This window comes from Myxocyprinus asiaticus, chromosome 50 (assembly GCF_019703515.2).
Source record: "Myxocyprinus asiaticus isolate MX2 ecotype Aquarium Trade chromosome 50, UBuf_Myxa_2, whole genome shotgun sequence".
NCBI lineage: Eukaryota > Metazoa > Chordata > Actinopteri > Cypriniformes > Catostomidae > Myxocyprinus > Myxocyprinus asiaticus.
In genome coordinates, this window is record NC_059393.1 from 25,591,884 (window position 1) to 25,619,451 (window position 27,568).

The window sequence follows — 27,568 nt, forward strand, 5'->3', positions numbered from 1 at the left end:
ATGTCAATGTGTTGATGATGACTAGAGTTCAGCTGTTATGTTCATATGAATGAAGTGTAATGAGTGATGTTCATTGCCGCTAAGCAGTTTACTTTCGGTTTCGGTTTCTCTGTGTTTACATATTAACGGCATATCAGCGCATGAGCATTACACGCTGATATTCCTATGTTATGTATGTTGCTATTGATAATTACATCATCTTCTGTGATTTGTTAGACGTATAACAGTACAGAGATGGTATGGTAATCTATTTCTTCCTGTTTCTGTTGTAGAACCACACACACACACACACACTCTCTCTCTCTCTCTCTCTCTCACACACACACACACACACACACACACACACACACTCACAAGCATAAACACACCCATTCAAATACTCTCCTATAACCCTCATATCGAGAAGGGTCTGTCTGCAGACGTGCAGTCTCAGACTCACGCATGCGCACTGCAGACATGCACGCGCTGGTTTAGGCATGCGCGCAACATATAATAATTTGATCTCCACGACCGTCCAGGAATTATTGCCGTAAGTATATTTGTTTTGTTGTTATTTATTTACTCAAGGATACATTAAAGTATAGGTATGCTTTTTAAGGATTAGATCATTTTTTCATAGTGTTTGCTGAAATTGCTGTTTTAATATCGCTTCGTTGATAACTGGATAACTACACTTCATACAAGAAATCGTCTTAAGTTCATCATATCGTTTAGGGGGTGAAACCACTGAGTGTTTTACTGGCTCGGGGTGTTTAGTTTACTGCTTTTAAAAATAACAGGGAAGTTTGTAGGTAACTTGTGTCAACATTGCATTCAATGTAGAGAGAGTGCTCTCTTTATAATAAATGAAGCAGACTGCATGTAATTAATTTAGTGTAGATATGGTGTCTTGACAACCAAAGTATTTAATATAAACATTGAATCTTTCAAATAATCGAGGTTATTTCAACATTCTTCTCTGTGGTTCTTGAGAACGAGAGAGACATGGAATATGACTCTGATAAGAATTATAATAAAAATTAAAAGAAAGTTATCAGACATCATTTTCAAAGTCTTACTGCAATAGTGGGTGACTCACACTGGCACATGCACATTTATTAAAATTTGTCTTTTTGAAGAGCTTTTACAGACCCCAGTTTGAGATACACTGTTGCAGATATTGATGTGTGCAGGAAAGTTGTTATTTTACACCAAAACTTAGTGTAAACATATATATATATATATATATATAGAAAAAAAACTCAATGGATTAAAAACATACATAACCTTGTACAGCCTTACATTTTGACACAGCAATTGTTATTGATTTATTTGTCATCTGCATACTTGACAGGGATACTGCATATAGGATAATGCCTGGAAAATGGACCGAACAGACAGGCCTTGATTTAGCTTGATTTGACAGGTAAAAAATATAAAATTTTAAACCATTATACAGTACTGTGCAAAAGTCTTAGGCACATAAGATGTTTCACAAAAACATTTGTCTTAAGATGGTTATTTATATCTTCAGCTTTAGTGTGTCAATAGGAAATATAAATGTTAGACTCCCAAACATTACTTTTGCAAATAGAAATGATTAGAATAGAAGAACAGGGAGCCCTGCAACAGATATCATGGCCCCCACAGAGCCCCCCACTGAACATCGTGTCAGTCTGAGATTACATAAAGAGACAGAAGCAATTAAGACAGCCTAAATAGATAGAAGAACAGGGAGCCCTGCAACAGATATCATGGCCCCCACTGAACATAGAGTCAGTCTGAGATTACATAAAGAGACAGAAGCAATTAAGACAGACTAAATAGATAGAAGAACTGTGGTGAATTCTCCAAGAAGCTTGTACATCCTATCTGCCAACAACCAAGAAAAACTGTGTCCAGGTGCATCTAGGAGAATTGGGGCTGTTTTGAAGACAAAGGTGGTCACACCAAATATTGATTTAGCTTTTTAATGTTTACTGGACTTTGTATGATGTTAATTGATAAATGAAAACTATTTATGGCATTATTTTGGAAGACATCCTCACTATGCAACATTTTTCACAGTACTGTATATATACAATTTTTGTCATTTTTATGTGAAATGCACTCATACCTTTCTTTTGTTATATTTAAGGGTTTACCAGGACAATCGTATGGAAATGATGTGGTATATTTATGTTGATGGTAAGATGTACAGTATATTTGTGGTTTATTAATACTCTGTTTTTGCCTTATACTAACTTGTTTTTTATTTATAGTCTGCATTGTACATGGTGCTGGATGCCCCGTTTGACTACATGATTGTGAGTATTAGTAATGGTTGCAGTACCTTTGAGATGATGTAATTTACAAGGGGCATTAACTGTTATGTTTTGAGCAGTTGGACATGGCAAATCTGAGGAAATGGTGGTGTGTGTGATGTTGATGGAGAACTTTGGACTGGATAGGTACAGATTTGTTTTTGTTTTTTGCCTTTAAATACTTAGCTTTAACGAGATAAAACTGTATTATGTAACAATTGTATATTCAATCACTTTTTTCCAGCCATGGAAAAATGTTTGCCCACTACACTGAGGAGTCCAAAGCCTTCCTGAGAGATTTAGGTTGAGAAAAAGGAGGTTTGAAGAAATCTCTCTGGTAAAAGCATATACTTGCTCCTTACAGGACTTGAACCGGTGTCTCCGGAATGGGAGGTGGGTGCACTAACAAGGAGGCTAAAGCCCCTACCGTCAGTTGCTAGTGCACCTCTTGAGGTCAGAAAAGTGAGGTTTATACATATTGCACAGCTATCTACCAGCTGGCCACCGTTACACTCACCCCCCTAAACCTCACTCCCATCCAGTTGAAAGTGGAAGTGAAGCCACAGACAGGGGCGGGTTTACAATTTCTGAGGCCCCAAGCAACCAACCAACACGGAGCCCCGTTTCAAAAAATGTTGCTAAAAAAATGACAAATTTTATTTTAAATCATAATTTTTAATTCTTACTATCAGCCGTTGTAGCCAAGTACATTCAAAATGTTTAATGAAATAAAAATCTAGTTAAAGATAATTAATGCATGTTTTCCAGTTTCTCCACAATACAGTGATAAAAAAAAGCAATATTTACCTACATATATTTTTACAACACACTTGTGTGTGTGTGTGTGTGTGTGTGTGTGTGTAAACAGGGTGTGCAAAACCTACTACTTCACCCAGTAACATTTTGAAATTCAGTTGTTACAGTATATATTTAAATTATAACCCAACAAATATTTATTGTTGTCCAGATTGTCATTATAATATGATACAGTATTATTATTATTATTACTGAGGATTTGCTGTATACAATAGTAATATAGTTCTGTCTTATTTACTTTCACCTGGAGCTTATATTCTGATGCTGTATTGTTCACCATGTTGCAAAATATGTATTTTATACAAGCATCGTAGGCAACATTCGTTACAGTATTGTTATAGTAGACATACAAGGCATGAAGGCCCCTCGGCACACTAGAGCATAAATTTAAAAAAAAAACAACATTGCCATTTATCAAGCGCTGAAACTTTGCTTGGTGCAGAATAATCTGGAATAATGTAAAAAATTGTAACAGTCACCTCTTTGCAGCCTGAATTTGTTCAGAATGTTAAACCTTTGTGACACCTGCGCTAAAAACAGTCTAGACGCAGCGCAACGAATGAAGCAGAACGCAGGTGTCTCGACTTGTGTTTTTGAAATCTGAAGTTATTTTTAATTTGACACAGTGTCTAAAAATGTGCCGGTCCTACATGAGACACTGAAGAAACAGCAAGACACGGTACAGCAGTCAAGGACGTTTGCACGTATCTGTGTGAATGAGCGTGCATGGGCGAAACAAGGTTGGAAGGCCTGTATATTTTTTTCATAAATTACAAACCCGAACCCAAAGTCCTACTGACCCAAACCCGGCGGCTTCGTGAACCGCTCTGAGACCGCAGACAACAGCGTTTTCATGTGTGTACCCAGAACAACATGTCACCCCTCAAGCGGTTTTTTATGATTGTTATTATTCTAATTATTCTAATGATTCTAATTAGTTGTTAAGTTAAAAAGTAAAAAGAGGGGAGGAAAAGCACGTTCTTGTTTCTCCACTGACAGGTGTTGTTTTTGCACAAAGTCAGCCAACCCAAGCAACAGAACCTTGCCCTGAAAACACCGTAGTACCACCTGCAACAGCGAAAGATCTGCCTGTCCTTCATCCAGACTGTCCAGAGAGCACACAAGATAAAGAACCGCCACCTTCAGTAGAAAATGCATGGAAAAGGAAATGTGGAAATGAGTTGGAAGACGACATAAATGCCAGCTGCTGTAAGCGTCTCAAACTGGAATGTACGAAAGTGGAAGAGGAGATCTAGAGAATTAAAAGTGAACGCAAAACGTTAGAACTAGAAAATGTGAAATTAAACCTAGAAATAATATAAATTACAAGAGGAGTTAAAAGTCTCTTGGCTGCTCCTTCAATATTGTTGTTGTTTTTTTTTGGGGGGGGGGGGATTTTTCCCCTTTTTCTCCCAATTTGGATTGCGCTCGCATAGTGATTTGGCTTCAGTCCGGGTGGCGGAGGATGAATCCCAGTTGCCTCCGCGAGACAGTCAACCCGCGCTTGTTGAGCGCGTTGCCACGGGATATGGCGAGTGTGGAGGCTTCACGCCATCTGCCGCGGCATCCGCGCACCATGCGATGTGCCCCACCGAGAACAAACCACTTTATAGCGACCACGAGGAGGTTACCCCAAGTGACTCTACCTTCCCTAGCAACCGGGCCAATTTGGTTGCTTAGGAGACCTGCACACCCTGGGATTCGAACTAGCGAACTCCAGTGGTGGTAGCCAGCGTATTTTACCACTGAGCTACCCAGACCCCCTTCTCCTTCAATATTGTTGAAATGTAATCTTCATATTCACAATTACATTGCCATTGCCATAGGCCATTTGTTCATGTAAAGGTTAAAGTATGGAAGTGCTTAGGCCTACTCTTTATTATTTTATATTTAAATATACTGTTTACAACACATCAATATTTGTTTTACTAATTATTATTGTTTTATTTAAATACAGTATATATTTTATGCTTATAGTATTAATTTGTGTTGTCTATCACATGAGAAAATAAATAAATTCGACAACAAGACTGATATCTGACTGTGAGTTTTTATTTTCAAATAAACATGTTTTCTAGACATGCATAGAAATAAATGGATAGTTAAATTATTTAAGTTTACATCATGGAACACACAACTGAGAGATTATTGGATATAATTTACGAGTGAGATGAGTTATACAAATTGAACTGAAAAATGAGTGAAGTTAATACGTTTAATTCATTAAAATAATACGAATAATGCAGATAAAACAAATACATTAGTTATTGAAAAGATCATGAATTTATTGATTTATTGACAAATATTGTTATATAAAAAGGATAATTCTGTGTTTTGGTGAAGTCTAAGTGAAATTATTTTGTGTGATGGAACGCCTGACGGTTACACCCTCTTGCACTTCGGGGTCTTGAATTTGCCTGTATTGCTCTTCCTGCAGGACCTCCTCAAATTCTTCACCTCCCAGATCATCAACTGGCATCTTCCACAGCATGGCCAAATTATGCAATAAAATGCATGCTACTGTCACCTTTGCTGCTCTCTCCAGCTCCATCGCAGTTCCTAGAGAGGAAAATTGATGTGTAGGCATGTGTGACTTCATCTAAGATTTTAGCCATTCCTAGTCTAAATTAATCAAATTAACTAAATAAAAATCTGCTGTCACATAACCCTGTGGAGGCATGACCACCTCCTTTTTAACACACCAATACTTCTTTCCACTGTTGCCCATGTTTTGGTGTGTGCAGAATTGAAATGTTCCTCTGCTCGTGTGGACGGGTTTAAGTATGGAGACATCAGCCACTTTTTTAGTGGGTAGGCAAAATCACCCAGCAGGATGCCAAGATACTCCCCAGAATCAAATTTCTCCCAAATGTTCAATCTTCTCAGAATAAAGCTGTCATGCTTAGATCCTGGCCATCTAACGACACAGTTTAAAAAACATAAACTGGGGTCACAGATGACTTGGGTGTTCAGTGAATGAAACCCCTTTCGATTCACAAAAGCATTCTGATCCTCTGTGGGTGCTTTTATCCTGATTTGTGTCCCATCAATACAGCCAAGTACATCAGAGAAACCAGCAATGGCATGGAACTTTTGCCTGTTTTTGTTTTGTTCATTTATGCTTGGCATGCAAACGTAGTTGTTAACGTGACGACACAGGTCAAGTGACACCCTGCGGACCACTACAGTAGATTTGTGAATTTGTATGCTGCCGTCTATTACGTTTTGCACACTTGGAGGCTTGGAGAGAGTGCGCTGTTTCGGTCTGTTTTGTGTTGGATATCAGTCGATATCAAGTCAGTTATCCACGTTATTCTCTCTCTTTTAAACCGCAAACGAGCATATATGTCCACATCATCATAAATATCCAAAGGATGATGTCTGTCTCATAAAACTCGTCGATGAACTTGCGGTTCATTATCTTCATGATCAGTGATAATCTCATCGATGTACTCTAAAATGGCTGCCATCTCATTCCATCCATTCGTTAGTCATGGGCTAAGGCTTCCATAAATATTTAGTTTATATGTAGGGTTACATCCTACGTAAGTTTAATGGTGCAACGCTCAAATATTTAGTATTGCGGAAGTTGTGACTTAGTGCCCATTTACGCCACAACTAGGTGAAGTTTTAACTTGCACACAGCCGGTGCAACCGGCCCCAGGACAGGATCTTTAGTGCAGAGTTTGTGGATCATGATGCTGTAGAGCTATTGATGTTTGTTTTTACATTTATGCAGGACATGCATACATTTCTGGAGCGTGTTGTTGACCAAATGAAGTTAAGGATCTACTGCCAAACAGAAGTAATTATAATAATAGTTCCTTTAATCATTTATTTTGTGTTCATTTATCATGTATGTATTGTTAAATAGTCCACATTGTTTCATAGTGGTGTTATAGAACTGTCATGTTTTGTTTTATTATATATTGTAGGAGTATTTACTAAAGTCATAACAATCAAAAACTTCTTGTGTTAAATTCTTTCTGGTTTCTTTGAAATACTGGTATGGCAATCTTGTCAGCATATTAACGTACTGAACCTGACAGCAGCACATGCTTTAATGCTGTGTTAAGCAATCAATGATTTAACATTAAGTTACTATAAAGTGATACATATGGTCTACAGTGAAGAAATATACACAGGTGCTATTTCAGTTTCAATTTAATTAGCATTTAATCATTTGTCTGACGTGAAACAACTTAAGTACACATTACCCGCGTAACACAATTTCTCTAAAGCCTGAGGAATATAAAATAGGAACGTATACAAGAAAAGGTGAATTTTAATTTGCAGGAGACGTGAATTATGCATGTATTTTGTCAGTATTGCATGATTTTTATTCGCATATCCTTTCACAAAGAGACATTATACACCGCGTCCCGTCAGATCTTATGAGAGTAGACGGTCAACATAATGTCCGTGAACTATGATTTATATAAAATCCTGGCCCACCAGTCCCGATGGTAATATTAAAAGTCGTAAGCTCCGCAATTTTAAAGCAGCGCTAATAGAAACGTTCGTCTGGGCCTTCAGTTTGTTTGTAAACAGTAACTTCATCTAGTTTCAATTTCCGACAGCGTGTTTCCGGTTTCGATATCGCGAGAGTATGTGACGTCACAGCAAAGAGCGCATGCGTGAGTTAGAGACCGCTGAGAGTGCAACTCAGTGCGCATGCGTGAGTCTGAGACCGCATGTCTGCAGCCAGACTCTATCAAATCTTAATATTCAACTTGTCACGTGTCTGTGCCGTGTGGTCTCTTCAATGTAAATAAACCCCCTTTGAATTAAACCTGACTGTTTCGACCCTATGCTGTGTCCACGCCTGGAGACGAATGGAGGAACCTCCTTAACATACCGCCTGTGCTCCTCCCCCAAATTATCAGTGACAGTAAATATTTGAGTCGAAATTCCAATTATAAAAATGTGTTTTCTCTAGAAATGGTTTTGAATGTTGGTTTCAAACACCTAATTCAAAATCCACTTAAATTAGAATATTGTTATAATTCTGTTCTCCTATCTTAAATGTCAATATCATATTTTTGGGTATACAAGTGAATAAAATAAAACCACAATGGCTGACAAACAGGCAAGGAACTATACTATATAATCAAGATTTTAAAATTATGTAATTTTATAATCAAGATATTAACTCTAAGTTATGTTCTGAGGACAAAGTATTTTTGATAAATGTGAGGTTGGGGCAGGTTGTCACATGCGTTTTAAATATTATAAATGCATATATTTTGTTAATTTATTAAAAGTCATTACCCTTGGGGCCTGGAGTCACTAGTTTGAATCCCAGGGTGTGCTGAGTGACTCCAGCCAGTTCTCCTAAGCAACCAAATTGGCCCGGTTGCTAGGGAGGGGTCACATGGGGTAACCTCCTCTTGGTCACTATAATGTCTCCATGGTAACGCGCTCAACAAGCCAAGTGATAAAATGCACGGATTGACGGTCTCAGACGCGGAGGCAACTGGGATTCATCCTCTGCCACCCGGATTGAGGTGAGTCACTACGCCAACACGAGAACTTAAAAGCACACTGGGAGTTGGGCATTCCAAATTGGGTGAAAAAGGGAAAAAAATAAATAAAAAATTACCCTTTACAGTTTTGCTGTTTCATGAATTATTCTGTTATTGAAATGTATTACTGTTTACATTTTGCCTAAATTATTGGCTGTTTAAGGTTGAACATGCTAACTGGATCTTTTTCCTGGGCAATAACATCGACTTTCAAAAATAAACTTACCTGAGAATTCACGGGAGTAAATGTGACAACTAGCCCCGCGGTCCGCTTACACTAGATGGGGGTAATGCTCACAAGGAGAGAGTGTTCATTAAAACCAGAAGAAGAAAAGTGACGTTGCAAGCTGGTAATATATATTTAATTTTTAATCATATTATTATCATTATCAGTTTTTTGATTAAATGCTGTTTCATATGCAAAATTAGCCATGTGCATTTGACACATTGAATGAGGTGTGAAATTTAATGCGATATGCTAAACAGTTGTTGAATAGTGACATGAAAAATATTATGGTGTTTTTTTGCTGTTGTTGTAAAAGATTAGCCTACTTTGAAAGACTGCATATTAAAAACCACAACCAACCCCCCTAAACCAAGTAAACCAACTTTAAGCTAAAATAACCAACTAAAATGTGTTCAAAAAGACTTTATTCTGGAAAAAAGGTTTAAATGCTCCATATAGTATTTATCTATTAAGAATATTCCTCCTTATGTAAAATGGAGAAACTGTCATATATTTTATTATTATTATATTATATTCTCTCTTAACAACTGACTATCAACCGACAGCCTGAATGTCAATACAGTACAATACTGTACATTCTATATATACTATATATACTTTTTTATTGAATAATGTGTATCTATATTGTGTGTATTGTATACTGTACATTGTATATTATTATTTGTATATTGTTGTGTGTTATTATGTGTATATTAGATTTTAAATTGTGTTGTGTTAATCTGGTGTTTATTGTAAATTGGTATATGTCTCATCACTGTCACGACTGCTATATTGCTCAGAACTGCACCCAAGAATTTTACACACTATTGCACTTGTGTATATGGCTGTGTGACAATAAAAGTGATTTGATTTTGATTTGAGCTGCTCAAGTCTGTTCTGTTCGAGTCTTCACCCTGTGAGCGTGTATAATATGTTTTCCAAAAGTACCAAATCAGTTTCGATTGTCGAAAATTAATTAGGGAACGTTTGAGTCTATAACTATTTAAAAATTAAATGAAAAGGGGGCCTGTGTATCTCAGCGAGTATTGATGCTGACTACCACCCCTGGAGTCGTGAGTTTGAATCCAGGGTGTGCTGAGTGACTCCAGCCAGGTCTCCTAAGCAACCAAATTGGCCCGGTTGCTAGGGAGGGTAGAGTCACATGGGGTAACCTCCTCATGGCCGCTATAATGTGGTTCTCGCTCTCAATGGGGCGCGTGCTGAGTTGTGCGTGGATGCCGCGGAGAATAGCATGAAGCCTTCACATGCACTACCTCTCCGCGGTAACGTGCTCAACAAGCCACGTGATAAAATGAGCGGATTGACGTCTTGGATGCGGAGGCAACTGAGATTCGTCCTCCGCCACCCGGATTCACTACGCCACCATGAGGACTTAGAGCGCATTGGGAATTGGGCATTCCAAATTAGGGAGAAAAGGGGAGACAATCAAAAAAATAATAATTTAAAAAAGATCTGATGAATGCATTTTTTAAAGAATAGTTTATTTTTTAACAGTGTATATACAATGTTAACACACTTTGATTTAATCTAAAATGCATTTTTTTCTTCTCCTTCAATAAATTACTCAATACTAGATTTTGCTGCATTTTTTTTACTTCTCGTAATTTCATGTATATCAGCAGCACACTCTATACAAAACATTAATGACCTTTGTTATGAGACACATAAATGACATTAATGCTCCCATATTCAAAAGTCCCAGCTTGACAGATTTTTCAAACAATTCACACAGTAGAAAATCTGGCATGAACAAAAACCTGACTTTCATAGACATATTTTCATCTGTAAACCGTAACACTTGTTCTGTCTCTTAATGATCTTATAACAAGTTTGTCTTTTAACAGCAAACCATTTTCAGACTTCACTGCAGGTAATATAAGCACATTAACATTGTATTCTCTCATCGTATGGCTTCTCTCCAGTGCGGATCTGTCCTTCACTTCCATCAGGTCTAAAATAAACATACCAAATCACCATAAGTGTAATTCAGTGGAGACAAATGTGAAATAAAAGAAAAGTGAATGGCAGAAAGCAAGACTCCAGTGTCTATTTTAATGCAATCTGTTCTCACTCCCAAGATGTCAAATCCCAGATACTGTATCACACGTACATCTCTGAGATGTCTGTTTAAGAGCGTTTCATCTGGAAAACATCACAATCTATTTAACATTTGCTAAACATCTTTAAAAGATCAGATTTCCATACATTGTCATGGTTGATGTGTTCAGACGGTCCCTTACAACATCCTCCACAGGTTTTATTTATGTATACATTTGTTTATACTGTATGTACATTTATTTTTTATTTACAGTAACTTAAGAACAAAGTCCTCTTTAGTGCATTTGACATGAGAAAGAAAGTCTTGATGCAACTCTGAAAACTGAACAAACAAAACTCTAAACCAATTACAAATGAAATGTAAAACAAGTCACTGATTGACCTGTAAGACAGAATGAGTGAAAAGAGTGTGAGTGTGTGTGTGTGTGAGTGTGTGTGTGTGTGAGTGTGTGTGTGTGTGTGTGTGTGTGTGTGAGTGTGAGTGTGTGTATGAGTGTGTGTGAGTGTGAGAGTGAGTGTGTGTGTGTGTGAGTGTGTGTGTGTTTGTGTGAGTGTGTGAGTGTGTGTGTTTATGTGTGTATGTGTGTAGGTTTTGCTATATTTGTGAGGACCAAGTATTGAGAATCAACCTGTTCTGTGAGGACATTTCTGGTTGTGAGGATCTTTTGGGTGGTCCTCACAAGGGAAATTACATACTAAACAATGTTTTATTGAAAATGTAAAAATGCAGAAAGTTTTTTGTGAGGGTTAGGGGATAGAATCTATAGTTTGTACAGTATAAAAATCATTATGTCTATGGAGGGTCCTCATAAGGATAGCTGCACCAACATGAGTGAGTGAGTGTGTGTGAGAATGTGTGTGAGGTACAATTCTCGACCCGACTGGATCACTTCAGAAGACATGGATTTAACCACTGGAATTGTATAATTACTTTTATGCTGACTTTATGTGGTATTTGGACCTATTCTGGTCACCATTGACTTGCATTGTATGGAACTGCAGAGCTGAAATATTCTTCTAAAAAATCTAATGAAATACAATTTTTACCCCAACACGTAATTTCACAAAGATAAAATACTGATGCCCTATGCAATAGTCTACTGATGCGAAAGGCTTCTCACTGAAAGCAATGCATTTCAACAGGGCACTTTTGGTGTCTATACATTGACAAGTGCCAGCATTTGACACCTTGGGAGTGAGAATGTGTTGTTTTATATGATTACTGATGTGCTAAATTTTAATCCTCTTATTTTAATCTAAAATCTGGCAGACAACTGCTGTCCAAAGAAATGATCATGTTGGTGTCTTTTATATGTGCATGTATTACTTGTTGGTTTAGCCATGTTATTTTACAGCTCTTATAACATCCACCAAATCTGGTTAACTGCTTGAAACTTTAAGACCTTCATGTTCCTCAGCATCATTAATGAAGAATCAAGAATGGACGGCAACCTCTTTGTTAATTCTGCAGACTTCTGAATCACTCGTGTTCTCAGTCTCCTCTTTAACAAACTCCAACTTTGCAGATTTCAGTTGTTCTGTTTGGATGCAGATCTTTTCTTGTAGGCTGATAAGAAAATTCACAGCATTTATTGGTGCATTATCTTTCCATATAATATGTTCCATGTTATATTACGACTTACATCTGCACAGACAATGCAGCGAATAAACAGGGGAACTTAAAGGGAAATTTCACCCAAAAATGAAAATTCTCTCATTATTTACTCACCCTCATGATATCCCAGGTGTGTATGACTTTCCTTCTCACCAGAACACATTTGAAGAAAAATAGAAAAATTTCATAGCTCAGTAGGTCCTTAAAATGCAAGTGAATGGAGATTTTTCTTTTGAAGGTCCCAAAAATCACAGACAGTCAGCATAAACGTCATCCATACGACTCCAGCGGTTAAATGAATGTCTTCTAAAGAAATACGATCACTTTTGGTGTGAAAAATATCAATATTTAAATACTTTATAAATATCATCCAATGCTTCAGGAGAGGGTGGAGCCAAAGTGGTCTCTTGTGTGACGTATTCGCATTGCCATGACACAGAGGTAATTTCACATTCTCATTCCAGGATAAGGACACAAATGGACCATTGTGAGTAAAGAAACATAAATACAGATCTAAACCAAAACCAACCAAGCTACTGTACAGCGTTCCTCTTTCTCACTTGTAAACAGCGCTGCTCTTCCAGCTGTGACGCACGTGCATCAGTTCTCGCGTCTTTCAAATGCCAGTGTGATTACCTCACACGTGTGTACCGCTGCAGAACGGAAGCCATGGTTGATAGTTAAAAAAGTAATGGAGATATTTTTCACATTTTCTTCAAATGTGTTCTAGTGAAGAAAGAAAGTCATACACACCTGGGAAATCATGAGGGCGAGTAAATAATGAGAGAATTTTCATTTTTGGGTGAACTAACTCTTTAAACTAGGTTACATGCTAGCCAGAATGCATTGAGAGTAACACGGTTTCCACTTGGTTGGATGTTGTCCAGCTGGAAAGTGCAGGGAAGTCCCGTGAAAAGACGATGTCTGTATGGCAGCATATGTTGCTACAAAATTTGTACATCTCTTTCTGCATTAATGGTGCCCTCACAGATGTGCAAGCTCCCCATGTCAGTGACATTGACACACACCTCCATACCATGACAGACACTGGCTTCTGGACCTGACACTGATAACAGCTTAGATAGCAATTTTCCTTTTTGGCCCGGAGAATATGACGGCTGTTTGTTCCTAAATCTATTTGAAATGTGGACGTGTCAGACCACAAAACACGATTCCACTGTTCTAATTTCCATCTCAGATGATTGGATTGTTATCACTTTGCTAAAATATATTTTCGATGACTAAAATTATTTGCCATTGTAGTCCAAGTGAAAATTAATATATGACATGCAAAAGAATTTTTGCAGTTCAGATTTCTACAGGAAAATTAACAAATAACAGTTAACTTTATTTACAGGTTGTTAGATCTGTAGTTCTATAGATTTATAGTTCTGCCATTGTAAATCAAACATTGCAATAAAAGTGAGCACAGTTGATCTGCTGATCTCCTTGTTTCATCCCAACCTACGTCAGTGATCGCTGGGAAAGCACATTCAACTGGCATCCCACCATCATCAGAGAAATGGTGGGCTATGATACGCAGGCAACTCAGTTTACGCAGCGTGTTATGATTTGACCTAATTTAAAATAAAAAATAATAGTCCAAAGGTCAGAAATATTCCACAATCCACAACATGAAGTTTTAATGAACTCAAATATGTATACAAGTTATATACAGTATCTTCTATACAAGTTATTATAAACAGTTATTATAAACACATTTGTATTAAACATAGCCTAAATGTATTAAAATACTCTGAACTAAGAACATTTTAAGAGGAAAAGGCCAATACTTGCGTTTCTTAAGTGTGTTAATTGTAAATTATATTTAATCAGAAGGCTACATGCACATATTATTTGGAGTCCTCCACATGCATTTGCGGTATTAATGTTAATGATTAATCGATTAATGGATTGTTTATTTCCACGACGATCGATTATGAACATGTCTTAAAATTGACATCCCTGATTCCTATAACTCCACCAATTCTTCTTCTTTTTGTCAATCTCTAGATGTTATTCTCCTGACACCCCTAGCATTATTCCCAATCCCTCCATTCGCCTGCTTCTCGAAGCAGCTAAAAAATCCGGTCCCTCTCTCCTCGATAAGAGGTTGCCAGTTACATTAGATATCCTTCATCGCTTGATTTCATCACTCAGATCAGGTTTATATATAGATATTCTTTTGGAAACAGTTTTCCTCGTAGCTTTTTACGGTTTTCTGCAGTGTGGAAAATGTACTACTAACTCGCTCTCCTTCCTGCCTTCTCACAACCTATCCTTTTCCAACATTTTCAAAAATCACCTTTCCGCAATCCTCAAACATTGTGGCTTCTCTCAATGTGTTTTCTCAGGGCACTCATTCAGAATCAAAGCTGCCACAACCGACGCTTATCAAGGACTATCAGAGTCCACAATTAAAATGCTCAGATGCTGATCTTCTTCATCCTAACAGAAATATATTCGACCCAACCCTCAAATCACCATGCACGCTCACCTCCTTATCAGCTGTAAGTTCTTCCTATCTGGTGGCAGCCTGGGGTCACTTATTAAATTTCATCCATGCCACTTTTATCTCACATACTTATCGAATTCAAGCATGTCTATCCTCCTGCAAAGATATCGTATAATCAATGTTCACCCTCCTTACTAAGGGTCATTGTAAATCTCAAGCATGGTTTTTCCTTTGCATAGGTACTGCACAAGCCAAGCTCGCCCTGATAGTAGGGCTCAAACCCAGAACGTGGTTTATTTTTTGCCAAGGTTATTGCACAAACAAACATCCGCACTTATTGAAGGGCTCAATCGCAAATGTTGTTTATCTTTTGGCAAAGGGTACTGCACATCAACGTCGACTTTATCGTAGGGCTCAACACAACATTTTTCTTCCTTTGGCAAGGATATTGCACAAATAACATTCACCCTTATCAAAGGGCTCAAACACAAGCATGGTTTATCCTTCGGCAAGGATATCACACAAACTATACACCCCCCACTCCCCTTCATATCATAAGGGTTCATCAGCAAATGCAAACCACAGCTTATCCTCTTGCAAAAAGTGTTGCACAAACCATGCCAGGGATACCGCATAGTTCATGCACCATTGACAAATTTAAGTTTAGTAACATCTCTTTTCTCTTCTCCAGACTGAAAATTCAGCAGGATCTGAAGATTTGAGTAGATATCTCATCAGACAGGCCTTATGCCAAAGAGACATTAAATGCATGTTTCATCATTATGTCATCAAATAAATATCATGTCAATTTCACTTAAGTCTACAAGTCTCTCTGATAGAAATAGGTAATTACACTAAGACATCGGAGAAGTGCATGTCCAAATTCTGAAAATACAGTTGAACACCTAATTTTGTCCATGACAATCACTGTTGACAGTAGCCATGATTTGTATCAATAGATCAATACGATTACTTTTTACATTCTCTTTAATTAGTCCAGACAAACACCACATTTTCCATATGCACTATATAAGGAGTGTGTCATTATCATAGAGATATGCCTGACAATCAACAAGGATGCAAATAATGTGAAAAAGATCACAAGTCCATATTTATATTCTTCTAATTTATAGCATACAGTCCATTTACACTATCAAATTCTTATTAATGTGCTATTTTTGTTTGTATCACTGGTGCTTGACAGGGAATGGACTGTATAATAGGACACAAACGGTGCAATAACCAGACAAGAATCTCAGAGTTAATTTGCGCTAGACCCAGAATATTAGCGCTATGTATGCACAAATTCACCAACCCACTTGCGCCTAGACTTGTGCATGCTTGTATGAAAATACCAAAACATTATGGCCACGCCCACTGACTTTGTGTGTATGATGTATCGCATAGCGCTGCACTTAAACTGTAGCACTCTTAAGATAGGGCCCTACATTCGATTTAGATAGCTCTTCCTGTCTAAGTGTGTTTCTTGGCCAATTTAAGCTGCTATACAGTCCAGACATTTGCTGTTTTATTCAGAGGTCTGGCTATGCAAGACTACTAATAATGAGCCCTCTAAATTTGTTTTGATGAACAAGGACAAAATTCACTCTAGGTAATTTAAGCAAATTAATATCTAATATACTAGAGTTTACTTGAACCTGACCTGAGGATGAACTTTGCTTACTTTGACTTTGGATGATGCCTTTTCATATGACTGCGTAGATTACCACTTTGGTTGAAACTCTTCCCACATGGAGGGCAGTGGTATGTCTTCTCTCCAGAGTGGATCCTCTCATGTTTTTTCAGAGTTGATGCATCAGTGAATCTCTTGTCACAGTGTGAGCACTTGTAAGGTTTTTCTCCAGAGTGAATTCTCAGGTGATCTTTCAATTGGCTGACTCTAATAAAAGTCTTACCACACTGAAAGCACACATGATCCCTCACACCAGCGTGTATTTTCTGGTGCACTTTCAAGCCCTCAAGCCATGTAAAACCCTTTCCACAAATAGAACAGAAGTGATCCTTCTCCTTTGCATGAACTTTCAGGTGGATCTTCAAGGTTGATTTCACTTTAAAAGTTTTACCACACTGATCACAGGAAAATGGTCTTTCTCCGGTGTGAGAGAGCAGATGATCGTGGAGACATTTTGACTTTATGAAACTCTTTCCACACTGATCACATCTGTAAGGTTTCTCTCCAGTGTGGATTCTCATGTGGCTCTTAAGGTTGTCTTTATGTGCCAGACTCTTTCCACACAGATGGCAAGTGTGCAGCTTCTCTCCAGTGTGGATTCTCATGTGTCTCGTAAGGGTTTCTTTATGTGTGAAACTCTTTCCACACTGATTACATGTGTACGGCTTCTCTCCAGTGTGAACTCTCATGTGCCGATTAAGGTCGTTTTTACATGCAAAACTCTTTCCACACTCATCACATGCGAAAGGTTTTTCCCCAGTGTGAATACTCATGTGGCTCTTAAGGGTTTCTTTACGTGTAAAGCTCTTTCCACACTGATCACATGTGAAAGGTTTCTCTCTAGAGTGAACTCTCATGTGAATCTTAATGTATTCTTTGCGTGAGAAACTCGTTCCACACTGATCACATGTGTGCGGTTTCTCTCCAGAGTGAACACTCATGTGAATCTTAAGGTGTCCTTTACATTTGAAACTCTTTCCACACTGATCGCATGTGAAAGGTTTCTCTCCAGTGTGAACTCTCATGTGAATTTTAAGGTTTGTTTTACTTGTGAAACTCTTTTCACACTGAGTGCAGGTGAAAGACCTTTTAGCTTCTGCACTCTCAGTATTTTTCTGTGTAAAATTATTTTCAGTCTGTGAAAGTATTTTCAGTTCTTGACTTTCCTCCTTCACTTCCATCAGATCTACAATGAACATATGAAATCATCAAAACATTTATTTAATGGAGACAAATATGAAGTGAAATATTAGTGAATAGCAGAAACCAGCAGACTCAAGTATCTATTTTCATGTGATTGTTGATGTGCTAAAGGTTAATTCTGTTATTTTAATATCAAACCTAGGTATTTGCTATTTGTTCCTCAGCATCATTAATGAAGATTTAAGTATGGACACCAACCTCTTTGTTCCTCAGTATCTTCATGTTTTATTCTACAGGCTTCTGAGTCACTCATGTTCTCACTCTCCTCTTTCACAAAGTCCACTGATGCAGATTTCAGTTGTTCTGTTTGGATGCAGATCTTCTCTTGTGGGCTGATAAGAAAATTCACAGCTTTTATTGATAAATTTATCTTTTCATATAATATGGTCCATGTAATATTACAATTTACATCTGCACAGACAATAAAGTGAATGAACAGGTGAACTTGAACTAAGCAACATGCTAGTCAGAATGCATTGTGAATACGCTCCAAGTAAAAACTTGCTACACGCAACCTAAAAATGGCTAAAACATGGAAAATGAGTAAGTCTCTAAAGCATGAAGAATCAAGAATAGGCCTAATGTAACCTATTTAGCTAATACTTCCGTATATTCATTTTACGCTATTATTTCAGGAGCTCAGGTTATCACAACAAGGAAAGCCATTTAGGGGCTAAGCACCGAAGGTATTTCTGCTTCTTCCACTCTTGAAGTCTATGGCAGCCCACAGAACCGTACAAAGTTATGAAATTTGGCACACAGATACGGGCCATTCTCAACATCTCTCATGGCAAAATTGTGGTTTCTTACTCAAACCCTATAGTGCCACCAACTGTTCAAAGTTGCACACACATTTTGGACTACAAATTTTGAACTGTAAGGCCTAGAAATAAAATGATTTTTTCCAGTGATTTCTTCGGTTACGTCAAGTCCCAATGGGTGCGTTATTTTTGAGCTCCACCCAATACGTTTTCTACTATTTAGAATTTTCGAAAAATTAATTTTTTGAAACTCCTCCTAGATTGTATATCCGATTGACTCTAAATTTGGCATGTATCATCTAGAAACATTTATGACAAAAAGTTGTAGAATTCATAATGGAACACCAAACCGTTCTCATATACCGCATCAATGAATTCGACGGTGAGCACGGCAAAATGGACGTGAGGCTGTATCTTCGCAATGCTTTAGTGTATTGAAGCGAAAATTGGCATTTGTCTTAGACATCAAATGGTTTTTGTAATTTCATGAAATTTGTCCTGAAGGCACTCAAAACGTTTGGTGCAAGTGCCACCTAGTGATCAGTAGATATAATGAATTGCTTATAACATTTTAATAATTTCGCCTATTGTTATGAGACTTGCGTCAATAGCTTACTTTGATCATGCAAAGTACGATGATATTAAATTTGCCATAGTCAGCCTAAAACCAGATTGAATGTACAGCCTAGGATAATTTCAAAAAGTAGATTCAGAAATTCAAATTCAAATTCAAAATGGCGGACAGGAAGTATTCCACCCGATTTGCATGAAATTTGGCATGTATCACCTAGGGCAAGGTTCCCCAATTAGTTTCTTTACCAAGGGCCAAATTCTGTCAACAGTACAAAGCTGAGGCCCTTCGCCCTCGATGTTATGACAGTGTTTGTGCTGCTGCTATTATTAGTAGTATTATTATTGTTATTATTACTATTTTTGTTTTTGTTATTAAAGAGTCACAACATAAATATTCTGATTTTATTTAGTAGTACTTTTTCTCAGTATTAGTAGCCTGTTTTATAAAATTATGAACATTTTGTTTGTATACAGATAAACAAAACTACATAACTTTGTCTGTTGAAAAAAAAAAAAATAAAAAACTTTAAATGAACAATCCGGAGCTCCATGTCCTCCATGCAAGTCAACTGTTCCTGCTCATTTCCAAACAATCTACTCTACACTTTCCCTAATTGCAGATTCAATTATTAGACCTATTAACATTCATATTGTTATTGTTCTTAAGGATAATATAACAAAGAATTGCAATAATTTCAATAAAGAAAAGACAGTGAGCGAGTGTTTTCTTATATACTATTTTTAATATTATGCATCATATTTGATACTGTACTATACAAGTTATTCTTAATGTGCACTATTCCACATGTATTTGTATCACAGTACCTTGTGTTATATTATCGAGGCATTAATTTAGACAATATAAAAAGAGTAGTTGGCTTCAGGAGTCCGTTTGGAATATAATCGTAGCTAAATACATGTGCAAACATAAATAGGACGTATATTTATGCAACAGCGCTCTTTACTCATCCCACTCACATAAAAACACAGATTATATACACCTCAGAATGCATTAACACCATGGAAAGAACAGAATGAAACAGTTATGCCAAATTAGGCAAATAAATGCTTTAACAGCGTTAAGTATATTAATCTCTAGCATTGATAGCTGGGCAGGGCAGGAGACAGGTATAAATGTTTGTAGAACAGCAACAGCACCACCTTCTGTACAGTGGGTGAAACTGTTTTTCGTTTTGAATTTTTTACAGACAGACCTTTCATCGGAAATTCGTCTTGCAAAATCTTTACGGATTTGATGTGAATAGGCCTTTAGCATGTGCCAAACATTTGTCTCTCACATTGTCTCTCAACATTATTTATCTTTTGGACAAGGGTTTTGCACAATGTTGCCCTTATCGTAGGGCTCAAACACAACATTGTTCATTCTTTGGCAAGGATATTGCACAAATAACATTTGCCCTTATCAAAGGGCTCAAACGCAAGCATGGTCTATACTTCTGCAAGGATATCACACAAACTATACCCCCCCCCCCCACCCCCACCCATTCGTAAGGGTTCATCAGCAAATGCAAACCACAGCTTATCCTCTTGCAAAAAATATTGCACAAACCATGCCAGGGATACTGCATAGTTCATGCATCATTCACCAATTTAAGTTTAGTAACATTTATTTTCTCTTCTCCAGATTGAAACTTCGGCAGGATCTGAAGATTTGAGTTGATATCTCATCAGACGGGCCTTATGCCAAAGAGACATTAAATGCATGTTTCATCATTATGTCATCAAATAAATATCATGTCAATTTCACTTAAGTCTACAAGTCTCTCTGATAGAAATAGGTCATTACGCTAAGACATCGGAGAAGCGCATGTCCAAATTCTGAAAATACAGTTGAACATCTAATCGTGTCCATGACAATCACTGTTGACAGTAGCCATGATTTGTGTGTCAATAGATCAATATGACTACTTATTCTTACATTCTCTTTAATTAGTCCTGACAAACACCACATTTTCCATATGCACTATATAAGGAGCGTGTCATTATCATAGAGATATGCCTGACATTCAACAAGAATGTAAGTAATGTGCAAAAGATCACAAGTTTGCATTTCTATTCTTCTAATTTATAGCATACAGTCCATTTACATGACCAAATTCTTATTAATGTGCTATTTGTGTTTGTATCACTGGTGCTTGACAGGGAATGGACTGTATAATAGGACACAGATGGTGCAATAACCAGAGAAGAGTATCAGTGTTAAATTGCACTAGACCCAGAATATTAGCGCTATGTATGCACAAATTCACCAACCCACTTGTGCCTAGACTTGTGCATGCTTGCATGAAAATACCAAAACTTTATGGCCATGCCCAGTGACTTTGCGTGTATGATGTATCACATAGCGCTGTACTTAAGATGTAGCACTATTAAGATAGGGCCCTACATTCAATTTAGATAGCACTTCCTGTCTAAGTGGGTGTTTCTTGGCCAATTTAAGCTGCTATACAGTCCAGACATTTGCTGTTTTATTCAGAGGTCTGGCTATGCAAGACTACTAATAATGAGCCCTCTAAATTTGTTTTGATGAACAAGGACAAAATTCACTACAGATAATTTAAGCAAATTAATATCTAACATACTAGAGTTTACTTGAACCTGACCTGAGGATGAACTTGGCTTACTTTGAATTTGGATGACGCCTTTTCATATGACTGCGTAGATTACCACTTTGGTTGAAACTATTCCCAAATGGAGGGCAGTGGTATGTCTTCTCTCCAGAGTGGATCCTCTCATGTTTTTTCAGGGTTGATGCATCAGTGAATCTCTTGTCACAGTGTGAGCACTTGTAAGGTTTTTCTCCAGAGTGAATTCTCAGGTGATCTTTCAATTGGCTGACTCTAATAAAAGTCTTACCACACTGAAAGCACACATGATCCCTCACACCAGCATGTATTTTCTGGTGCACTTTCAAGCCCTCAAGCCGTGTAAAACCCTTTCCACAAATAGAACAGAAGTGATCCTTCTCCTTTGCATGAACTTTCAGGTGGATCTTCAAGGATGATTTCACTTTAAAAGTTTTACCACACTGATCACAGGAAAATGGTCTTTCTCCGGTGTGAGAGAGCAGATGATCGTGGAGACATTTTGACTTTATGAAACTCTTTCCACACTGATCACATCTGTAAGGTTTCTCTCCAGTGTGAACTCTCATGTGCCGATTAAGATCGTTTTTACATGGAAAACTCTTTCCACACTTATTACATGCAAAAGGTTTTACTCCAGTGTGAATACTCATGTGGCTCTTAAGGGTTTCTTTACGTGTGAAACTCTTTCCACACTGATCGCATGTGAAAGGTTTCTCTCCAGTGTGAACTCTCATGTGAACCTTAAGGGTTTCTTTTCGTGTGAAACTCTTTCCACACTGAGTGCAGGTGAAAGACTTTTTGGCTTCTGCACTCTCAGTATTTTTCTGTGTGAAATAGTTTTCAGTCTGTGGAAGTATTTTCAGCTCTTGACTTTCCTCCTTCACTTCCATCAGGTCTAGAATGAATATATGAAATAAGCAAAAATATAATTAAATAAAGACAAATGTAAAATGACAGAATAGAGAACAGCAGAAGCAACAGACTCAAGAACCTATTTTCATGTGATTGCTGATGTGCTAAAGTTTTATTCTGTTATTTTCATATCAAATCTAGTTATTTGTTACTTCATAGCACCAATAACAACCACCAATTCTACAGAACTGCTTGAAACTTTGTAATTTTAAAATTCCTCAGCATCATTAATGAACAATTAAAGTATGGACACCAACCTCTTTGTTCTTTAGTATCTTCATGTTTTATTCTGCTGGCTTCTGAATCACTCATGTCCTCACTCTCCTCTTTCATTGCAGATTTCAGTTGTTCGGTTTGTTTGGATGCAGATCTTCTCTTGTAGGCTGAGTTCACCATAGGGAAAATTCACAGCATTTACCGGTGGATTGCTATATGATTGTTTTAGCGCACAGTTAATTAAAATAACAAAATATAAATATATATAAAATGCTCTTTGTAACCAGTCAGAAAAATCATCCAAGCCTTTGCAGCAGAGCCCCATTTCATGCCAGCTGATATTATACCACTATATGTAAATAAGTATGTCTTATTTAACACGATCAATTTATTAATTCTTTAGCATGTACTCTTTGTGTTATAATTCTCTGACAATAATTAAAATGAAAGCTTGTCACCACTGCTGACAATGCAGTTTCAAATATAGCTGCTGTGGGAGTGACAGCAAATTTGGCATTTGTGGTGGGGATTTAGATTCATCCCAATGACAAAATCTTTTCAATCTGTTCACCAAAACAATGTTCCAATTCCTTCACTGATTCGTTCAGTGCCCACTTCTGCACATTACACATTGCGCCAGTAAATGCCGACAAATCAGCATCTTTTTATATTTTTAATTAGTAATTGCATTGAACCTAAAGCATAGTCATTCACTACCAAAACAAGCCTAATTATCATTTTTTTTTTTCCCAATTTGGAATGCCCAATTCCCGATGTGCTCTAAGTCCTTGTGGTGGCGTAGTGATTCGCCTCAATCCGGGTGGTGGAGGACAAATCTCAGTTGCCTCCACGTCTGAGACCGTCAATCCGCGCATCTTATCACGTGGCTTGTTGAGCGCGTTACCATGGAGATGTAGCGCGTGTGGAGGCTTCACGCTATTCCCCGTGGCATCCACACACAACTCACCACACGCCCCACCGAGAGCGAGAACCACATTATAGTGACTACAAGGAGGTTACCCCATGTGACTCTAACCTCCCTAGCAACTGGGCCAATTTGGTTGCTTAGGAGACCTGACTTAATTCACTCATCACGCCCTGGATTTGAACTCGTGACTCCAGTGGTGATAGTCAGCGTCTTTACTCACTGAGCTACCCAGGCCCCCAACTAATTATCATTTATTAAAATATGTGTGTCTAAATATACTAAGAGACATCAACACAGCCAAGTGTTTAAGCATCATAATTATGCTATTACAAAAGAAAAAAATAAAGTATTGCAAAAGATAAAGATGTATATAACTGCAAAAAATAATGGCTGTTGTAAACAAAACAGGAACAAACAAATAATATTTTTATATAGTAATAATAAATCAGACTCTCAAAGATGTACATGTGCTATCTGGGTTACACAGATTAACTATTTACAATGAATTAATCTAATCTATAATCATCTAAATGAATAATCGCAACTAGAATAAAAAGAGAATTCGTCGACAATTATGATTTTTGTCATAATCGTGCAGCTTACCACTTTCCAAATCTGGAAACAAGATCCATGTTCAGCAATAAAAGAATATGTCACACATTTACAATGATAAACATACATTGATGAAACAACATTTCTGAAAAGGAAAATAAATCTTAAACATGAATTTTGATCTGTGATACCAGATCTTCTAATCGTGATAATTCCTCTCAAGCTAATTTGTTTGAAATGGTGTTAATAGTAATTCTTATTTTACAATATTACTAAAATGATTATTATAATCTTAAATTATAATTGCCTCTGCTTCAAAAGAGTTCAGCTGCTGGGACAGACTTTCAGTAGACTATCTGTTTATAAAGGGGTGATCTAACCTCGATTACGTTAAATAAATGTTTGGGAGCTCACGAGCAGGTTACAAACCTGTAATGAAACTGATCTCCGAAGAACACCACAATCCAGGATCAGGTCAAACTGTCAACGATCCAGATAAATCAGTAATCCATGTGAGAAAATGGATCCCTGTTGACAAAGGGAAAGCATGGTCTGAGAGCTTCTTCTTCTTCTTCTTCTTTTTTGTTGGTGGCTCGCATTCTAAAATAGAGCATTACCACCATCTACTGTGAGTTACGGATCAGAGACTCTTTTCCTTCTCTCCCCAGACCTTTCAGGACTCGTGCTTCTGATGGCGCTGTGTGTTCAGCTCCTCCATTTCAGCCTCAAGTCCTTCACTGCCCAGAAAGAGGAGAAAAGAAAAAAAAAACTTTAATGGCCTAGCTATATTCTTTCAATTAACCGAGTTCTATTCAGAAATTGTATTAATACACTATCCCCTCTTACTGGATTTAAAAGCTTCTTAAAGGTTAATTCTCCTTTCTTCTGTAATTCATCTGTTAGTTTATTTCTTTCATCTATTTATCTGTTACACTGTATTAAAACATGTTCCACTGTTTCTCTAACTGCACACCAATCACATAATCCTGTAAGATGTTTTACTATTATACACATTGTTGAGTTAAGTCCTGTATGTCCCAGTCTGAGTCTAGATAAAATACAATCTTCTTTTCTCCTCCCACCTGAATTCCTTCCTCTTCCTACTAATGGTTGTATTAAATGTAGATGCCAACCCTTTTGTTCATTATCCCAATAAAATTGCCATGATTTAACTCCTTTTTGAGTTCTGATTTACTATACTTTATATGCATGTCTATATTTTCCTTTGCCATAACTTGTTTTGCTAATTTATCTGCTTCCTCGTTCCCTGATACTCCGATATGCGCAGGAACCCATAAAAACTGAACTATGATTATATATAATATCTGAAGAATCTCCATCAATATATCTTGTCTAGTTTCAGACTGTTGAGCTTCCAGACTTCACAGGGCAGAGCTTGAATCTGAACATATGAGAGTTTCGTTTAATCCCATATCTTTTATTTTGTTCATTGCTAGCAATATTGCTAGTAATTCTCCAGTAAACACTGAAACTTGATCTGATATCCTTTTTCCTTCTGCCTCTTTCAATCTTGGGATGATGTATGCTACCCCCACCTGACCTTTCCCTGGATCTTTAGAAGCATCTGTAAAAACCTGTGTATAACTTTCATACTTAGTCCATATATACTCCTTTGTTAATTCGGCCTCTAATGCATTTTGATCCTTATCTTGTCTTGCTTCCAATAGGAATAAAATCAACGTTTGGCTGTGGTAAGTTCAATAGAGGTATTGATGGTAATATTACCACTGGGGTAACATTATACTCATTTAATTTCATATCCTGCACTAAATCCTTAATAATCCAGCCAAAACTATTAATTTTCCCTTTCCCATGTTCCCAACACGCATCTAGTACCTTTTTTGCAGGGTGATTATCCTTCTGACCTTTTAAATTTGCCCAGTATGTCAATATCAGTTGCTTCCTTCTTAAGTGGATTGGCATCTGTCCCATCTCCACCTGTAATGCTGGTACTGGAGAAGAAGAATAAACTCCGCAACAAATTCTTAATGCTTGTGACTGAATTCTCTCTAATTTTCCTAACTGTGATTTAGATGCTGATCCATAAGTCATACATCCATAGTCTAGTATTGCTCTTATCATTGTAGAATAAATGGTTTTCAGTGCTATTCTATCAGCCCCCCATTCACGACCTGAAACACACCTCATTACATTAAAAATCTTCTTACATTTCTTTTCCATCTTATTTATGTGAGTACTCCATGTAATTTTCGTGTCAAACCACATTCCAAGAAATCTTATCACTTTAACTTGTTCTAATTCCTTATTATATAATTTTAGATTTATATCTCTACTTATCTTTTTATTTGTAAAGGAAAAATATTTGATTTTCTCCACAGAGAATTTAAATCCCCATTTATAAGACCATTTCCCAACATTATTTAAAGCTGATTGCATTTTATTCACAATATAATCCAAATTTCTTCCTCTAATCCAAAGAGCTCCATCATCTGCTAACAACGATTTTCCTATATTAATATCTATTGTTGCAAATACGTCATTAATCATAATAGTAAATAACAATGGACTTATGACACTACCCTGTGGGGTCTGGTCTGAGAGCTGAGACAACACCCTCCTTTCCGTTTCTCTCTCTTCCCGCCATATGCAAATGAGACAGCACACATCTTAAAGAGCCAGTACACTATTTATCAACCCATCCATAAAATTAAATCTGAAGTATGAAACTTTTTCTGCATTAAAATACGTTCTCTTATCCCAACTTAATATGCAGAAACAACTACAAGTAGACCATTTGTAGGTTAATTAATTAAGTCTAAGTGTAGCGCTATAAAAATTCCTGTTTTCAGCAACCTGTCCATACAAACATAACACCATTGACTCAACCAATGGTGTGACATTTGGGACAGGACTATCTCTTTGTTTGACCAACGGCAGACGAGGGGTGTATTCAGAAAGATGTTTTGAAAGTAAAGTTTTATTTTTATTTTTTATTATTTTATTTTTATTTTTTTTGCAATTCCATTCGGTGCAGAAATGACATACTTTAGCTTTAACTCTAATACGATATATATCTAATAAAATATAAAAGTCTAATCAGGTAAAAAGAATATGCAAGACATAAAACAAACAAAATAAAAA

At 37.1% G+C, this 27,568-nt stretch overlaps 1 protein-coding gene and 1 long non-coding RNA gene across 7 annotated transcripts; one reads left to right on the top strand and one right to left on the bottom strand.

Moving 5' to 3' along the window:
* Positions 1–421: 421 nt before the first annotated feature.
* On the top strand, positions 422–5,123 carry LOC127439176 (uncharacterized). The gene is made up of 6 exons (XR_007896863.1): positions 422–529; positions 1,334–1,405; positions 2,117–2,166; positions 2,241–2,285; positions 2,363–2,429; positions 2,527–5,123. It is a non-coding gene; the product is annotated as an uncharacterized LOC127439176 (long non-coding RNA).
* A 5,217-nt stretch (positions 5,124–10,340) lies between these two features.
* On the bottom strand, positions 10,341–25,008 carry LOC127439115 (oocyte zinc finger protein XlCOF6-like). 6 transcript variants are annotated; one of them, XR_007896853.1, is made up of 8 exons: positions 24,875–25,007; positions 23,007–23,177; positions 21,874–22,732; positions 18,093–18,226; positions 16,683–17,877; positions 12,658–12,706; positions 12,381–12,495; positions 10,341–10,821 (listed from the first exon to the last, which is right to left on the bottom strand). XR_007896853.1 is itself a non-coding variant. In XM_051695190.1 (7 exons), the coding sequence occupies exons 2-7, from the start codon at positions 23,143–23,145 to the stop codon at positions 10,816–10,818; spliced, it is 2,448 nt and encodes an 815-aa protein (XP_051551150.1). In that variant the 5' UTR covers positions 23,146–23,177; positions 24,875–25,007; the 3' UTR covers positions 10,341–10,815. The 6 variants fall into 6 exon arrangements, 5 of the variants coding, with proteins under 5 accessions (XP_051551150.1, XP_051551151.1, XP_051551152.1 ...); XM_051695190.1 differs by lacking the exon at positions 12,658–12,706; XM_051695191.1 differs by having other exon boundaries at positions 10,341–12,495.
* Positions 25,009–27,568: the final 2,560 nt, after the last annotated feature.

Excerpts from the sequence above, each read along its gene's own strand:
- LOC127439115 (XM_051695189.1), bottom strand. The coding sequence starts at position 23,145 with ATGGTGAACTCAGCCTACAAGAGAAGATCTGCATCCAAACAAACCGAA. Across the intron at positions 18,227-21,873 it reads AGGCGTCATCCAAATTCAAA|CCCACAAGAGAAGATCTGCA; the intron begins GTAAGCCAAGTT and ends TTTTCTTATCAG. Across the intron at positions 17,878-18,092 it reads AGATACTGAGGAACAAAGAG|ATCTGATGGAAGTGAAGGAG; the intron begins GTTGGTGTCCAT and ends TGTTCATTGTAG.